This window comes from Syngnathus scovelli, chromosome 3 (assembly GCF_024217435.2).
Source record: "Syngnathus scovelli strain Florida chromosome 3, RoL_Ssco_1.2, whole genome shotgun sequence".
NCBI classification, from domain to species: domain Eukaryota; kingdom Metazoa; phylum Chordata; class Actinopteri; order Syngnathiformes; family Syngnathidae; genus Syngnathus; species Syngnathus scovelli.
Genome location: NC_090849.1, coordinates 17,250,556 through 17,268,601, shown reverse-complemented (window position 1 = coordinate 17,268,601; position 18,046 = coordinate 17,250,556). Strand labels below are relative to the sequence as shown.

At 41.2% G+C, this 18,046-nt stretch overlaps 1 protein-coding gene and 1 long non-coding RNA gene across 7 annotated transcripts; one reads left to right on the top strand and one right to left on the bottom strand.

Moving 5' to 3' along the window:
- Window positions 1-863: 863 nt before the first annotated feature.
- Window positions 864-10,856, bottom strand: LOC125994514 (uncharacterized). 3 transcript variants are annotated; one of them, XR_011086562.1, is made up of 5 exons: window positions 10,567-10,856; window positions 10,362-10,456; window positions 10,185-10,269; window positions 9,727-9,983; window positions 864-1,378 (listed from the first exon to the last, which is right to left on the bottom strand). It is a non-coding gene; the product is annotated as an uncharacterized lncRNA (long non-coding RNA). The 3 variants fall into 3 exon arrangements; XR_011086561.1 differs by lacking the exon at window positions 9,727-9,983 and adding an exon at window positions 1,454-1,710 and having other exon boundaries at window positions 10,567-10,849; XR_011086560.1 differs by lacking the exon at window positions 864-1,378 and adding an exon at window positions 8,806-9,654 and having other exon boundaries at window positions 10,567-10,850.
- Window positions 4,598-17,920, top strand: tent2 (terminal nucleotidyltransferase 2). 4 transcript variants are annotated; one of them, XM_049763839.2, is made up of 16 exons: window positions 4,598-4,686; window positions 4,971-5,085; window positions 12,508-12,622; window positions 13,238-13,336; window positions 13,412-13,652; window positions 13,724-13,835; window positions 13,901-13,989; window positions 14,068-14,125; window positions 14,449-14,515; window positions 14,601-14,677; window positions 14,759-14,887; window positions 14,988-15,031; window positions 16,484-16,620; window positions 17,062-17,153; window positions 17,238-17,317; window positions 17,417-17,920. In XM_049763839.2, exons 1-16 carry the CDS (start codon window positions 4,684-4,686, stop codon window positions 17,501-17,503), a joined length of 1,545 nt encoding a protein of 514 aa, XP_049619796.1. In that variant the 5' UTR covers window positions 4,598-4,683; the 3' UTR covers window positions 17,504-17,920. The 4 variants fall into 4 exon arrangements, with proteins under 4 accessions (XP_049619796.1, XP_068506117.1, XP_049619799.1 ...); XM_068650016.1 differs by lacking the exon at window positions 4,598-4,686 and having other exon boundaries at window positions 4,693-5,085; window positions 13,223-13,336; XM_049763842.2 differs by lacking the exons at window positions 4,598-4,686; window positions 4,971-5,085 and adding an exon at window positions 12,121-12,223.
- The last annotated feature ends 126 nt before the right edge of the window (window positions 17,921-18,046 follow it).

The following is an 18,046-nucleotide window of genomic DNA, read 5'->3' as shown; positions in this document are numbered from 1 at the left end:
CACCGAACTCCTCCCACGCCCGGGTTTTTGCCTCAGCAACCGCCGAAGCCGCGTTCCGCTTGGCCATCCGGTACCTGTCAGCTGCCTCCGGAGTCCCGCAGGCCAAAACGGCCCGATAGGACTCCTTCTTCAGCTTGACGGCATCCCTTACCGCCGGTGTCCACCAGCGGGTTCGGGGGTTGCCGCCACGACAGGCACCAACGACCTTACGGCCACAGCTCCGGTCGGCCGCCTCAACAATGGAGGCACGGAACATGGTCCACTCAGACTCAATGTCCCCCGCCTCCCCCGGGACGTGGGAAAAGCTCTGCCGGAGGTGGGAGTTGAAGCTCTTCCTGACAGGAGATTCTGCCAGACGTTCCCAGCAGACCCTCACAGAGCGTTTGGGTCTGCCAGGTCGGACCGGCATCTTCCCCCACCATCGGAGCCAACCCACCACCAGGTGGTGATCAGTTGACAGCTCCGCCCCTCTCTTCACCCGAGTGTCCAAAACATGCGGCCGCAAATCCGATGACACGACTACAAAGTCGATCATCGAACTGCGGCCTAGGGTGTCCTGGTGCCAAGTGCACACATGGACACCCTTATGTTTGAACATGGTGTTCATTATTGAAAATCCGTGTCGAGCACAGAAGTCCAACAATAGAACACCGCTCGGGTTCAGATCAGGGGGGCCGTTCCCCTGAAATAGTCATTCATTTTTATTTCTGATAGTTCTTTTTCAGTCATTTTTTTCATTTGTCATTAGTGCTTTGTGGTGGTGCAAATCTATAAATAAGATTTTTTTTTAATTATTAATTTTTACACTACAGTACATAATCTCAACGATAATAGGGTTCATAGAAACACAATTAAGGCAAATCTTGATTGCAAGTCATTCTATAGTATTTGTCTAATCTTACAAGATAGCAAGAACATTTCAATTTTAGTATATACTATAGTATATGAATTCCATCGAAAACATAAGAGAGCAAGAGCTTCAAACAATTACAAAAACTTGGGTTTACATACTACATGCTTGGATTAGATTTTCATCCATTAGGACTACTATATGAATTCCATCCTAAAGATAAGCGAGCATAATTAGCTAGCAGTTAGCTGTGCAGTTAGGAATTTCAAAATGCAGGAATTATTATAATAATTATAATAACAAGAATTAAATCTATATTTAAAAATCTAATGGCAAGTCCATAGAGTTGGCTTTTTGTGGTCTTTCTCTAGGCCTCTGCATTTGCTGGTTTGGGTTTGGATGAACATCTCCCGGAGTTAAAGCATTGAGTGACTGTTGATGTCGTTTGGCGGAATGTAGGCTGCTGGGGAGCACAACTATTGGCACTCTGAGGTAAGCGGAGTTTGAGCCAGTCATATCCACACAGACCTGTAGAACATTTTTCACAATTTACTACAATGACATTGACAAAAGTGTATTCCGACATTATCTGGTCTGGTTTACCTTCAACTCGTAGTGAAGTTCAATGGATGAACCCATGGAGATGGTGGGAGGGCTCCCTCTCGGGATGGTGATCACATTGAGCATCGTCTTTCTGCTGTAGGCGCGAACACGCTTGGCATCTTTCTCAGCGATAGGACACGCAGCAGTTATCCTTTTACCCGGGGAAATCCGACTTTGCTTCCGTTGCAATATGTACTTGAGCATCAACGAGCAAGTCGACCGGTTGATGGCTTCAACAATGACTTGGATGCCTTCGCCTGCAGGATGAGAAAATGATTTGCGTAAGAGTAGAGAATGGGCCATGGTGTCATTGAAGAGCGAAAATATGTGGTGGTTACAGTTGAGCACACTTATCACTCACCTCACGGTTACACTACTGTGTACAAGTTCATACTGTTTACATGCGTGTATGTACCTGGTTTGAAGGCCTTCTTTTCGGTGTAAATAACAATTGTTACTGTTCCAGAGCGAAGGCGTTTGACAAATGTCTTCATCCAAGCATGCCGAGGTTCCTGAAACAAACAAATTCTTCTTTGAAACCACTTTTCTCCTACATGGACACTTTTGTGATTGTCATTTGTATAAAAGTAAAAAAAAAAAAAAAAAAATCACCATAACTGGAGCCACATCTATGTCACTGTCTGGATGGAATGACAATCCATTTTCAATGTTTCCTTCGATATTCATTGCGTGTTTAATGTCCAAACCTATTAAAAAAATATCTATATTAGTTCTGCATGTAGGAGTGCCCTATAAAATCACAAGTAGGAACAATATTAGAAAACTTTCATATCTTAAAATAGATGAAAATGCATTACCTTTTTTGCAAAATATCTTCGTTGGTCATCTAAAAGGTCTCCTTACTATTTTCTCTCAAAAATGCACCGTTGAGTGTGTTTCCACTTTTGAGGCAAAAGCACAACGTGTCCATACACACCTGGAGCAGAACCTCTTAAAAGATCCTGAAGGTTGGGCGTCCTCAGTCCTGTGATTGAAATCGTCTTGTGTGAGTAATATCTGTCAGCCACAAAGAGGTGGAGTGTGTGTGAGGGAGTGAGTGAGTGTACGTACAGTTGTTATCATCTTGCTTGTGGGCGGACGTTCTCTCCGTGTGTTTGCGCGCATACCTGACGTGCCAACATTCGTGTTTGTGTCACCGGAGGAAGTGTGTGAGGGAGTGTACAGTTGTTTGTGGCAACATTTTCCTCGTGGGGCAAACAAGATCTGTTCGGGTTTTCTTTACTGGAGGATTATGTTGGAATTTAGACTATAATGATTAAATCAATCTTATCTTGCCCTCACAATGCAGAGTAAGATTGTTAGGTTCAGATTCAGCAAAAGGATCAGCAGACAAAATCAGTGAGACAGAATGTTGAGTATTTTCTCGCGAGGAGTGCATCCAGACTTACAGCAATCCAAAATACACTAAAGGTCTTGTTTACACTCCTCTCTTTTTATTCAGGAATGCCCTACCTACAATGTGAGACTAGCCCCTGATAGGTGGGGGGGGGGGGGGGGGGGGGTTAAGCGTGGGCTTTGTCTCATGAGAGAAGAAACGAGATTCTATGTGAAACTAGAAGTCGCAGACAGGATCCCATGAGAAACGAAAAGTGTGCAAGGATAAAATGTTATGGGAAACAAAGTAGTCATGTGAAAAGAGTGCATAGACAAAATGACATGTGCAGACATCAACAACTTTCTTGGATTCCCAGATGTGTAGAAGGTCAGGAAGCTCCAGACAGCATCGTTTGACTTGTTGTGGACTAGGTGATGTCTGCAAGAAGAAACAGCAAGCATTCTGCGCAATAACTTTATTAATAAGTACTCATTAGGGAACGCATGATAACATATATATACAATTTATCTAACAAAGATGAAGTGGTTGCTTCCTCTGCTTGATTGACCAGCTGCAGGGGAAGCAATCAAAGTTGTTCTGTTTCCCACAACAGTGTAAAACACCCCCTGCTCTGATCTTATCAGAGGCCGGGGGTTCACCAAACCTGTCCACTTTCACCCCCACTCTGTTCTTCCTAATAAATATGCCCTTGCAGGGAGGAGACTTTTAGATTTCATTCCTGTAGCGAGTGATCTCTCCACCTGCAGGTGTCTAAAAGAACTTGCCTGTCTCCCGTGTGGTTCTTGCAAAATAAGTTGGAGTGAGCAAATCTCTAACAGGTTCTCTCCATGTGTGTTTGTGCGTGAGGTGCGAATGAGTGAAGAAATTTCACAAATTTTTCTCACATCCTGGCTGTTGTCCAGTTGTCTTGTCTTCGCTTTGTTTTCTTGTTTGTACTTGCCATGTAGCACTTTGAGATACCTCCGAATGTAAAGTGTGTTACAAATATAATTTATTATTATTAAATGTTTTGAAAAAAAAATTCCTTGTGGGGGGGAAAAGTGCAAGTTGAATAGAATAGGAAAAAAAAGTACCATGCCATTACGTATAAATTGTATTTGGAAATTCCATTATTTTTATCCTGAATAATAATGTGTTCCTAAAAGAAATATTTCTCCTCATTTTGGTGGAGCGCTTTAGTTTGTCCATCTTGATCGCACCATTTGACCTCAGCCTTTCCTTTCGCAGTGACCGTCAAAGACTGCATTTTAGTCTCCTTGCTAGCAAGAACATCGCCAGAAGAGAAAGTTCATCTTTCATTCACCTGATCTCTGATCATATCAGAGAAAAGCTCGATAGACATGATAAGGTCACATTTATCATAGCTTTGGATGCTGCATTGAGTCAAGCAGCATACCTCAATAAAAACTGTACAGTATCTGTCTGTGTCAAATGGTCATGTGATCAAGCCTGGAGGTGTCATAAAGGTAACCCTCGCTGGAGCCTTAATTAATTGCTAATTGCACTGAAATACAACATTGAAGAAAAAGTCCAGCAACGAGAGTTTGAAGAGTAACAATTGATTTATTTCACACACATTATGTAGCTGTATGTACAATTTCTTTACAATGGCCTCAACAACATATGTATTGGGGTCACTGTCAATGAGTTGTGAGAGAGTGGGTGAGTGCTTAAACAATTGACATTTATTGGTAACATAATTTGTTAAAAAAGTGTAACATTTTTTAAAAAACATTAAAAATGTAATAAAAAGTGTAAAATTTCAGTTTAGAAAATTTACGTACATACGTATATATACGTTCCCCTTAAAAAGAAAATAATGACGTCACTGCAACGCGAGATCAAGCGATCAGGAAGTGGCTCACAGTGATAAATGGTAGGTTTTGTACGTGTAATCTTTAATTAAATTGTTAAAAACAAAAAACGACTCACTTCTGGGATTTCTCGCAAAGGTTCTTGTCTAAATAGTCGATCGATTGGGTTGAAGCCCTAGCTGGTAGTAAGCAGCTAGCTTGCTGCAGCACGAGTTACTAATTTGAAAGCGACGCGCATGTTCAATTTTCATAATCCCCGTACTTGTGACCTCTTAGTTATCATAATAGTTACTGTACTATTTTCATGTCCTGCTTCTTTACCTCCTGTTTCATGTATCTTCGATAGCAGTGGCTTCGCGAGACATGTTCCCACGTGATTCGCCATCGAGGAGGCGACCAGCCTACAGCCCACGGCCCGATTGCATGGATCCCCACTTTTATGAGCACAGAGCAGTTGACAAGTCAGTCTGACTGAGTGCTTTATTGTGGGCTATTTGTCACAGTAATGGTATCCAACAAAAGTTAGGGGTAATCATCTTTTGGGTGAAGTTTCGGATTCCCTAAAATGCCAAGTGTGTACTTGCACGAGCAGGCTACTATATTAGAGTTGCATGGCAAAAAAACAACCTTGGCGTTGGTTATTTTGACATGTATTATGTGTAAAACGGCAAGAAAATGTTATATTGATATAAATTAAAGTTAAATTCACCTGAGAAGGTTCAAATGCATTTTAGGTTAATCCAGAAATTTCACTTGAAAGCCAAACAGATGTAATGTTTTTGTGAGATTTGATTAGTGCTTTGCAAAACTATTCATTCCCTTCAAACGTTTCAAAAAAAATTTACCTTACCATCACACACCTAAATGTATTTTGTTGAAAAATAATGTGTTAGACCAACACAAAGATGGTTATGTAACTGAATTGGAACGCAAATAATTTCCAGTTTTAAACATTTAAAATCTGAAATGTGTGGTGTGCATTTGTGTATAGTCCTCTGTAATTTGATATCTTAATCTACAATTCTGTGCTAAATGTGACTTTTTAATAAATAATTAGTAATAGTATGTGTCTCAATAGCTATGATGGCCCACCACATGACAGCTTGCCTCCTGATGATTGGAGGCCTTGCCCATTGCCTCCCTTTACACCTTCTCAAACTAGGAGTGACTGGCGCAAGTATGTCACTTATCTAACTTTTTCTCAATGTTAATTGTGAACATCCAGGCTTTAAAATCTTGCATCCTTTTACAGGAGAAAACACGAGGACGATGACTTCCCGCTTGTGAAGCGCCGACGTGGCGACGACTCATCCCTACCCCCTTCAGGAAATCCTCACATTTGGCACGATCGGCCCTGTTTTAGATCTGACCATGCATTGCCGGGCTCCTCAAGATCATCCTCAGATTTTGATCACCCTCATTCCCATGTGCGCTGTAACGCTCCCACAACCCCGTGTGGCTCCATGAACCTGAACGTCCATGACGACGACAAGGTACCCAAAAATAACGCTGTTTATCACTCGGACTATGTTTTCATGTTGTCTGCCTCTTTTTGTGTCCTCAGCTAAGCTTTCAGGTGGCCAATCTGTTTGAGATATGCCAGCAGCAGCCTTCGGATTTATGTCGGAAAGAGACGTGCAGAAGTTTGCTGCAACGAGACATGCGTGTCTCCACAAGTATGTATTAATTACTCTTGCACCGTGTTGTCTTTGCATTATCACTTCCTTGTTTTTTCTCACAGTGGGGCAGCTTTATTTGACGGGATCCACCATGAGCGGATTAGCCTGCCGGAGCAGCGATGCCGATTTGTGTTACGTCCTCCATGAAAATGTAAAACTATTTCCTCTACCCTTTGGCGTTTGTGCCATGGCATTTTTTCTCTCCTAATCACATTTCTTTTTGTTTCAGAAAAAAACAGATCCAATTACAGTGCTCTCTGCCCTCCAAAGGATTATGAGGTCAATGAGTGAGTACACTTTTTTTTTTAAATCATTAACATTATTATTGATATTATTGTATAATAATAATAATAATAACCATCCTATTATTATATATATTATTTATATTATAACCATCCTACTCATTTAATGCCATTTAAATTCTGATTAAATAATCATCCTTCAGTTCAAAGGGTGTTACCAATTACAATAATACAATTTAACATTTGGGAAAAATTTGGTTCATGGTCAAACAAAACCATCACAACACAAGTACTCCTGTGTTGTGATCTTTTACAACAAGTTCCCACACCACAAGGTGGTGCTATTTCCTCAGTGAGAGAAAACGTTTCAGTAGAGGACTCATTCAAATTCTCTGCTTTATTTTCTCGCTAGATTTAGTAGAGCGGCTACATCTGATCAGAGCCAAAGTGCCCATCCTCAGGTTCCAAGAGAGAGGCAGGTAAGGTAGGAGCAACACTTGTTAGTGACTTTGGGTTTTACATTGTGTTCCAATCTAAGATTGAACTGTGTTGTTCTCACTGAAGCAATCTGACTTTTGACCTGAACGTGAACAACATAGTGGGCATCCGAAACACATTCCTTCTGAAGAGTTATGCTTACGGTAAATTGTTTTCCCAATTTAGAAGTCACTCCCAGTAGTTTGCGGAAGGTTAAATGTATGTGCGTGCCTCTCTGTGTTCAGTTGAGCCCAGGATACGACCACTCATCCTTGTTGTCAAGAAGTGGGCACAGCATCGTCAAATCAATGATGCCAGTCAAGGAACGTTAAGCAGCTACACGTTGGCGCTGATGGTGCTGCACTACCTTCAGAGTCAGTACACACACATACGCACACAATCGACCCATTTAAATCCTCGCTCCTGGCTAAATTATGATTTCTCATTTTAGCCCTTCAAACACCAGTGCTTCCTTCACTGCAGATGGATTTTCCAGTAAGTTTCCCCACGTTTTGGCAACTCAGGTATAGGTTGACTGTTCAGTTGCTTCTAAAATATGAATCTGTACAATATGCTTCTGAAGGAATTCAAATTGATCACCTTTAGAGATTGATTTTCTTTATAGGCGTCATATAGAAAGTTGGGTCTCTGGAGAGATTGTATCTTCTGCCATCTAGTGGAAGAGCATGTTATTGTTCTGTGTCATGAATGATACAATATCATGAGAGTTGTCAATAGCTTGTGTCTTGATGTTTAGGAGTGTTTTGATCCCTCTTTGGAGATTGACATGATCCCCGAGGGAGCCGAACACATCCCCCGCTTCAATTCACGAAACCAATCGTCTCTGGGAATGCTGCTTCTGGGCTTTCTCAGATATTATGCGACCGAATTCAGGTGTTCAACATAACACATGGTCCAGACTTGAGCGTCATACGCTTCTGTTTTGCTTTCCCCCCCACCTGTTGTGTGTTCCAGTCCCCTTGCCAACTGCCTCTCTTTCTCGCTCTTCCTCTGTCGTCCTTTAGTAATATGGCGCATTGTAGAGGTCCCCGAGCACCCAAACACATTCCATCCCTATATGTTGATGTTTTTTTGTGTGTGTTTTATTCTAAGACACCCCCCCCCCCCCAAAATCATAACAAGGCCTCGACATTAGACTGGGCAGCTGATGAGCCATTCAAATTTAGGATATTGCTTCTAATTGCAAGTGAATAACGTTGAATCTTTTCCGTAATGCAGCTGGAAGAATACCGTGATTTCTGTCCGAGTTAGCAAAGCGCTGCCCTGGCACAACCATCCAAAGTGGAAAGACACACTCCTATGTGTAGAAGGTAAACATGTTGGCAATGATGCAACTACAATGCATTTAAGAAAAGAATCTATGGGAGGTAGTAATTAAGGCAAGAGGAGTGGGCAGACTGTAAAGAATACCATTGTATTTCTGAAATGCTAATTTTGGAATTGACCTATTTGCCTTACAATAACAAAAACAAGACAATAAGGGACTTTCAAAACGACTTTTTCCAGTCATGCATCAAGGAGAGTTTTAAAAACGATACATATGTAAATGTATCATACAGGTTTGATTAGGTTTCCACATCTGGTTGCGAGTGATGATGCACCGTCCGCCTTCCACCCACGGAGCAGCGTGTCACTATCGAACTTCCGACGTCACCGCACCGTCCTCCGCAGTGACGTCACTGGCTTCTCAAGAGACTCGTTTCTTTTTGAGGCATTGTTGACCAAGTTTCTTGGGAAGTAAAGCTGCATCAAACGCACAACGTAGATCAATACTTTACTTGTTTATTTTACTGACTACTAACTTTCTGATTAGGATTTCCGTGATTGGTCATAACAAATGTATTGCTCAGGGATCATGGCTTGATAATGCGTTTATTCTTCATGAATATTCACATTTTCTTTTTGGTTTTCATGCAAAATAGTCACTCATTTTTATTTCTGATAGTTCTTTTTCAGTAATTTCTTTCATTTGTCATTAGTGCTTTGTGGTGGTGCAAATCTATAAATAAGATTTTTTTAAATTATTAATTTTTACACTACAGTACATAATCTCAACGATAATAGGGTTCATAGAAACACAATTAAGGCAAATCTTGATTGCAAGTCATTCTATAGTATTTGTCTAATCTTACAAGAAAGCAAGAACATTTCAATTTTAGTATATACTATAGTATATGAATTCCATCGAAAACATAAGAGAGCAAAAGCTTCAAACAATTACAAAAACTTGGGTTTACATACTACATGCTTGGATTAGATTTTCATCCATTAGGACTACTATATGAATTCCATCCTAAAGATAAGCGAGCATAATTAGCTAGCAGTTAGCTGTGCAGTTAGGAATTTCAAAATGCAGGAATTATTATAATAATTATAATAACAAGAATGAAATCTATATTTTAAAATCTAATAATAGCCTGTCCATAGACTTGGCTTTTCGTGGTCTTTCTCTAGGCCTCTGCATTTGCTGGTTTGGGTTTGGATGAACATCTCCCGGAGTTAAAGCATTGAGTGACTGTTGATGTCGTTTGGCGGAATGTAGACTGCTGGGGAGCACAACTATTGGCACTCTGAGGTAAGCGGAGTTTGAGCCAGTCATTTGCACACAGACCTGTAGAACATTTTTCACAATTTACTACAATGACATTGACAAACGTGTATTGACTGGTCTGGTCTGGTTTACCTTCAGCTCGTAGTGAAGTTCAATGGGTGAACCCATGGAGATGGTGGGAGGGCTCCCTCTCGGGATGGTGATCACATCGAGCATCGTCTTTCTGCTGTAGGCGCGAACACGCTTGGCATATTTCACAGCGATAGGACACACGGCAGTTATCCTTGTACCCGGGGAAATCCGACTTTGCTTCCGTTGCAATATGTACTTGAGCATCAACGAACAAGTCGACCGGTTGATGGCTTCAACAATGACTTGGACGCCTTCGCCTGCAGAATGACAAAATGATTAACTAAAGTTGAGAATGGGGCGTGGTCTCATTGAAGAGCGAACGGGCTTTCATATACAGGCACCACGGTGTGCGTGAGAATGGGGCGTGGTCTCATTGAAGAGCGAACGGGCTTTCTTATACAGGCACCACGGTGTGCGTTCACTGCCTATCTGCCACTGTCGACATGAATGTACGTCACCTGGTTTGTAGGCCTTCTTTTCGGTGTAAATAAAAAATGTTACTGTTCCAGAGCCAAGGCGTTTGACAAATGTCTTCATGTGTTCCTGAAACAAACAAATTCTTCTTTGAAACCCCTTTTCTCCTACATGGACACTTTTGTGATTGTCATTTGTATAAAAGTAAAACAAAAAATCACCATAACTGGAGCCACATCTATGTCACCGTCTGGATGGAATGACAATCTATTTTCAATGTTTCCTTCGATATTCATTGCGTGTTTAATGTCCAAACCTATTAAAAAATATCTATATTAGTTCTGCATGTAGGTGTGTCCTATAAAATCACAAGTAGGAACAATGTTGGAAAACTTTCAAATCTTAAAATAGATGAAAATGCATTACCTTTTTTGCAAAATATCTTCGTTGGTCATCTAAAAGGTCTCCTTACTATTTTTTTCTCAAAAATGCACCGTTGAGTGTGTTTCCACTTTTGAGGCAAAAGCACAATGTGTCCATACACACCTGGAGCAGAACCTCTTAAAAGATCCTGAAGGTTAGGCGTCCTCCGTACGGTATGTGTAAGTTGTCGTAGCCAAGAAGAAGTGTACAGTTATCGTTTTCGTCGGGTTCTCTCCGTGTGTGTGTGCGCAGAGGTGTGTCAAGTTATCGTATTCGTTGGGCTCGCTCCGTGTGTGTGTGCGCAGAGGTGTGTCAAGTTATCGTTTTCGTCGGGCTCGCTCCGTGTGTGTGTGCGCATGCGTGAGGTGCCAACATTCGTGTTTGTGTCTCCGGAGGAAGTGTGTGAACATTTGATTGTGGCAACATTTTCCTCGTGGGGCAAAAAGGTTCTCTCCATGTGTGTTTGTGCGTGAGGTGCGAATGAGTGAAGAAAGTTTTCTCACATCCTGGCTGTTGTCCAGTTGTTTTATACTTGTCTTCGCTTTGTTTTCTTGTTTGTACTTGCCATGTAGCACTTTGAGATACCTCCGAATGTAAAGTGTGTTACAAATATAATTTATTATTATTATATTATTATTATTAAATGTTTTGAAAAAAAAATTCCTTGTGGGGGGGAAAAGTGCAAGTTGAATAGAATAGAAAAAAAAGTACCATGCCATTACGTATAAATTGTATTTGGAAATTCAAACTACAAACCATCTCCATTATTTTTATCCTGAATAATAATGTGTTCCAAAAAGAAATATTTCTCCTCATTTTGGTGGAGCGCTTTAGACTTAGACTTAGACTCAACTTTATTAATCCCTTGGGAATACTCCTTCAGGGAAATTCAGGCCCCAGCAGTATCCATACCACAGAGGGGGTTTACAGAAGACACACAGTTTGTCCATCTTGATCGCACCATTTGACCTGAGCCTTTCCTTTCGCAGTGACCGTCAAAGACTGCATTTTAGTCTCCTTGCTGGCCACCACAGTCACTCTTCTAGCAAGAACATCGCCACAAGAGAAAGTTCATCTTTCATTCACCTGATCATATTCCACAGAGAAAAGCTCGATAGACATGATAAGGTCACATTTGTCATAGCTTTGGATGCTGCATTCAGTCAAGCAGCATACCTCGATAAAAACTCTACAGTATCTGTCTGTGTCAAATGGTCATGTGATCAAGCCTGGAGGTGTCACCTTCATAAAGGTAACCCTCGCTGGAGCCTTAGTTCGGCTAATTGCAATGAAATACAACAATGAAGAAAAAGTCCAGCAACGAGAGTTTGAAGAGTAACAATTGATTTATTTCACACACATTATGTAGCTGTATGTACAATTTCTTTACAATGGCCTCAACAATACATGTATTGGGGTCACTGTCAATGAGTTGTGAGAGAGTGGGTGAGTGCTTAAACAAGTGACATGTATTGGTAACATAATTTGTTAAAAAAGTGTAACATTTTTTAAAAAACATTAAAAATGTAATAAAAAGTGTAAAAATTCAGTTTAGAAAATTTACGTACATACGTATATATACGTTCCCCTTAAAAAGAAAATAATGACGTCACTGCAACGCGAGATCAAGCGATCAGGAAGTGGCTCACAGTGATAAATGGTAGGTTTTGTACGTGTAATCTTTAATTAAATTGTTAAAAACAAAAAACGACTCACTTATGGGATTTCTCGCCAAGGTTCTTGTCTAAGTAGTCGATCGATTGGGTTGAAGCCCTAGCTGGTAGTAACCAGCTAGCTTACTGCAGCACGAGTTACTAATTTGAAAGCGACGTGCATGTTCAATTTTCATAATCCCCGTACTTGTAACCTCTTAGTTATCATAATAGTTACTGTACTATTTTCATGTCCTGCTTCTTTACCTCCTGTTTCATGTATCTTCGATAGCAGTGGCTTCGCGAGACATGTTCCCAGGTGATTCGCCATCGAGGAGGCGACCAGCCTACAGCCCACGGCCCGATTGCATGGATCCCCACTTTTATGAGCACAGAGCAGTTGACAAGTCAGTCTGACTGAGTGCTTTATTTTGGGCTATTTGTCACAGTAATGGTATCCAACAAAAGTTAGGGGTAATCATCTTTTGGGTGAAGTTTCGGATTCCCTAAAATGCCAAGTGTGTACTTGCACGAGCAGGCTGCTATATTAGAGTTGCATGGCAAAAAAACAACAACCTTGGCGTTGGTTATTTTGACATGTATTATGTGTAAAACGGCAAGAAAATGTTATATTGATATAAAGTTAAATTCACCTGAGAAGGTTAAAATGCATTTTAGGTTAATCCAGAAATTTCACGTGAAAGCCAAACAGATGTAATGTTTTTGTGAGATTTGATTAGTGCTTTGCAAAACTATTCATTCCCTTCAAACGTTTCAAAAAAAATTTACCTTACCATCACACACCTAAATGTATTTTGTTGAAAAATAATGTGGTAGACCAACACAAAGATGGATATGTAACTGAATTGGAACGAAAATAATTTGCGGTTTTAAACATTTAAAATCTGAAATGTGTGGTGTGCATTTGTGTATAGTCCTCTGTAATTTGAGATCTTAATCTACAATTCTGTGCTAAATGTGACTTTTTAATAAATAATTAGTAATAGTATGTGTCTCAATAGCTATGATGGGCCACCACATGACAGCTTGCCTCCTCATGATTGGAGGCCTTGCCCATTGCCTCCCTTTCCACCTTCTCAAACTAGGAGTGACTGGCGCAAGTATGTCACTTATCTAACTTTTTCTCAATGTTAATTGTGAACATCCAGGCTTTAAAATCTTGCATCCTTTTACAGGAGAAAACACGAGGACGATGACTTCCCGCTTGTGAAGCGCCGACGTGGCGACGACTCATCCCTACCCCCTTCAGGAAATCCTCACGTTTGGCACGATCGGCCCTGTTTTAGATCTGACCATGCATTGCCGGGCTCCTCAAGATCATCCTCAGATTTTGATCACCCTCATTCCCATGTGCACTGTAACGCTCCCACAACCCCGTGTGGCTCCATGAACCTGAACGTCCATGACGACGACAAGGTACCCAAAAATAACGCTGTTTATCACTCGGACTATGTTTTCATGTTGTCTGCCTCTTTTTGTGTCCTCAGCTAAGCTTTCAGGTGGCCAATCTGTTTGAGATATGCCAGCAGCAGCCTTCGGATTTATGTCGGAAAGAGACGTGCAGAAGTTTGCTGCAACGAGACATGCGTGTCTCCACAAGTATGTATTAATTACTCTTGCACCGTGTTGTCTTTGCATTATCACTTCCTTGTTTTTTCTCACAGTGGGGCAGCTTTATTTGACGGGATCCACTATGAGCGGATTAGCCTGCCGGAGCAGCGATGCCGATTTGTGTTACGTCCTCCATGAAAATGTAAAACTATTTCCTCTACCCTTTGGCGTTTGTGCCATGGCATTTTTTCTCTCCTAATCACATTTCTTTTTGTTTCAGAAAAAAACAGATCCAATTACAGTGCTCTCTGCCCTCCAAAGGATTATGAGGTCAATGAGTGAGTACACTTTTTTTTTTAAATCATTAACATTATTATTGATATTATTGTATAATAATAATAATAATAACCATCCTATTATTATATATATTATTTATATTATAACCATCCTACTCATTTAATGCCATTTAAATTCTGATTAAATAATCATCCTTCAGTTCAAAGGGTGTTACCAATTACAATAATACAATTTAACATTTGGGAAAAATTTGTTTCATGGTCAAACAAAACCATCACAACACAAGTACTCCTGTGTTGTAATCTTTTACAACAAGTTCCCACACCACAAGGTATTCAAATTCTCTGCTTTATTTTCTCGCTAGATTTAGTAGAGCGGCTACATCTGATCAGAGCCAAAGTGCCCATCCTCAGGTTCCAAGAGAGAGGCAGGTAAGGTAGGAGCAACACTTGTTAGTGACTTTGGGTTTTACATTGTGTTCCAATCTAAGATTGAACTGTGTTGTTCTCACTGAAGCAATCTGACTTTTGACCTGAACGTGAACAACATAGTGGGCATCCGAAACACATTCCTTCTGAAGAGTTATGCTTACGGTAAATTGTTTTCCCAATTTAGAAGTCACTCCCAGTAGTTTGCGGAAGGTTAAATGTATGTGCGTGCCTCTCTGTGTTCAGTTGAGCCCAGGATACGACCACTCATCCTTGTTGTCAAGAAGTGGGCACAGCATCGTCAAATCAATGATGCCAGTCAAGGAACGTTAAGCAGCTACACGTTGGCGCTGATGGTGCTGCACTACCTTCAGAGTCAGTACACACACATACGCACACAATCGACCCATTTAAATCCACACAATCGACCCATTTAAATCCTCGCTCCTGGCTAAATTATGATTTCTCATTTTAGCCCTTCAAACACCAGTGCTTCCTTCACTGCAGATGGATTTTCCAGTAAGTTTCCCCACTTTTTGGCAACTCAGGTATAGGTTGACTGTTCAGTTGCATTTAAAATATGATTCTGTACAATATGCTTCTGAAGGAATTTAAATTGATCACCTTTAGAGATTGATTTCTTTAGAGCATGGGTCACCAACACGGTGCCCGCGGGCACCAGGTCGCCCGTGAGGACCGCATGAGTCGCCCGCAGGATTGTTCTAAAATTAGCTCAAATCGCGGCACTTGTCAGTGAGATGCATCTATTTATTTTACAGTCAAACCTCGGTTTTCGAACGTCCTGGTTCTCGAACAAATCGGATTTCAAACAAAAAATTCAAGATTTTTTAGCTTCAGTTGTCGAACAAAATTCGGAGGTCGAACCTCGCGAGATGAGCCGGGAGGACCCGAGAAAACCCGACCTCGCGGCCCGGATGCCGACTGACTGTTGTTATTGTATTTTCGTTACTTTAACGATTGTATTAACCCCTAATCATGCCTCCAAAGAAAGCAAGTGGGAGCAGTAAAGTCATCCTTAAACACAAAGACGCTCTTAAAGCAATGCGACAGTGAGCGCCCGGCGCACTGCGGTTGCGCGATTGAACCAAATTAATCTCCCTGCGCACTGAGGTCCACTTACATTTTGGAAAGTACATCAGGACTTTAAAAATATTTTTTAAATTTTAGCGACGGCTCTGTCGCAATAATGCGACCAGCGCGGTGCAGTTGCACGGTCAGCGACGTGCTACTGTTGCGCGTTCGGCGGTGCGCTGCAGTTGGGCGATCGGGCCTAATTAAGCTCCCTGCCCACTGAGGTCCACTTACATTTTTGAAAGTACATCAGGACTTTAAAAATATTTTCTAAATTACAGCGACGGCTCTGTCACAATAATGCGACCAGCGTGGTGCAGTTGCGCGGTGGGCGACGCGCTACGGTTGCACGTTCGGCGGTGAGCTGCAGTTGCGCGATCGGACAAATATGCGCAAATGAAAAATAATGCTTAAAAAAGGCGGGGTGTTTTGTCTTGAAACGGATAAAAAAAATTCCCATTATTTGTAATGGGAAAAATAGATTCGGAATTCGACCGATTCGCTTCTCGAACCACCTTCTGGAACGGATTGTGGTCAAAAACCAAGGTTTGACTGTATTTTTGCTATTCTTGTTAAAATCACACTTACATATGAACTGGAAATGACAATAATAACACATAGTGAAAGCCAAATTGAGCAAATTTGCTATTTCAGAAGTGCGTGTCAAACTGGTAGCCCTTTGCCTTAATCAGTACCCAGGAAGTAGCTCTCGGTTTAAGAAAGGTTGGTGACCCCTGCTTTAGAGGCATCGTATAGAAAGTTGGGTCTCTGGAGAGATTGTATCTTCTGCCATCTAGTGGAAGAGCATGTTATTGTTCTGTGTTATGAGCGATACGATATCATATGAGATTTGTCAATAGCTTGTGTCTTGACGTTTAGGAGTGTTTTGATCCCTCTTTGGAGATTGACATGATCCCCGAGGGAGCCGAACACATCCCCCGCTTCAATTCACGAAACCAATCGTCTCTGGGAATGCTGCTTCTGGGCTTTCTCAGATATTATGCGACCGAATTCAGGTGTTCAACATAACACATGGTCCAGACTTGAGCGTCATACGCTTCTGTTTTGCTTTCCCCCCACCTGTTGTGTGTTCCAGTCCCCTTGCCAACTGCCTCTCTTTCTCGCTCTTCCTCTGTCGTCCTTTCTCTTCGCTGCTCTCGTGTGTCTGCTTGAGTGCCAGGGGCAGGTGTGACCTTTGGCTTCACACAGCACTAACCCGACGTCCTGTGATGTGGGCTCTTAGTAATATGGCGCATTGTAGAGGTTCCCGAGCACCCAAACACATTCCATCCCTATATGTTGATGTTTTTTTGTGTGTTTTTTAGTCTAAGACCCCCCCCCCCCCCCCAAATCATAACAAGGCCACGACATTAGACTGGGCAGCTGATGAACCATTCAAATTTAGGATATTGCTTCCAATTGCAAGTGAATAACGTTGAATCTTTTCCGTAATGCAGCTGGAAGAAAAGCGTGATTTCTGTCCGAGTTGGCAAAGCGCTGCCCAGGCACAACCATCCAAAGTGGAAAGACACACTCCTATGTGTAGAAGGTAAACATGTTTTTTCTTTTCTTAAAAAGACACATTGTCACTGCTTTAAATATGGCTTTTTTTTTTCATGGTAATCTTTTTCAGAGCCGTTTGAGAGAAAAAATGTTGCCCGGGCAGTCAACAAGCAGGCCAAATTTGATTACATTAAATCTCAGTTTCTTGAGGTATGTGAAAGGGGGAAACATTTTATGCATTTTTTAAAATCTTGTAATCTTATGTTCCTATTTTTTTACCCTTCTTCCATGTGTCGTCTCTTTGCACAGTCCTGGCTAATGCTACGGAAGGAAATGGACCTAAACTCCATTCTTCCTATGCAAGAGATCATTGATGAGGAAACATCCTGGAAATAAATAAGGAGTTCTTTGAGCTCAGCTTTTCCCAGGGCGTCTCTGGATCCCCATTGTTCAAAAGGTCCCGGTCCACTGGAAATTTGTAGGATTTGCTTATACTGACTTCAGCGTCCTCTTGTCAATGTGCCCAAGTGTCTTTCTTTTGTACAAGTTTGTATGATTTTTTTATGTTAAGAAATTAAATCTACAGAGCCCACAAGATGTCAAAGGAGAAAGAAAAAAAAAAGCCTTTGCATTCCCTCGCAATCTTTTTGGTCCCGCTCAAATAGTTGCCTTCCATCGAAAAGATTTGTATTCACAATGATTACGTGAGAATGCAAATATTTGGGGGGGAATGTTTTTTTTCGGGGCACAGTTGTTGGTTTTTTCTTTTCTTTTTTTTCTTCCATGTCATCTCAGGGGCTCCTTATAAATCAGTATTGGTGATTTATTTGAATTTATTGTGAAGTATGATGGATTTGATACCTTTAATGAAAACCAAAAATGTATATTTCTTTATCCCACCACTGAGTTCCAATCTAGCCTGAAAATGGACAAATTTAA

Excerpts from the sequence above, each read along its gene's own strand:
- tent2 (XM_049763839.2), top strand. Across the intron at positions 15,032-16,483 it reads CACTGCAGATGGATTTTCCA|GAGTGTTTTGATCCCTCTTT; the intron begins GTAAGTTTCCCC and ends CTTGACGTTTAG. Across the intron at positions 17,154-17,237 it reads CACACTCCTATGTGTAGAAG|AGCCGTTTGAGAGAAAAAAT; the intron begins GTAAACATGTTT and ends AATCTTTTTCAG.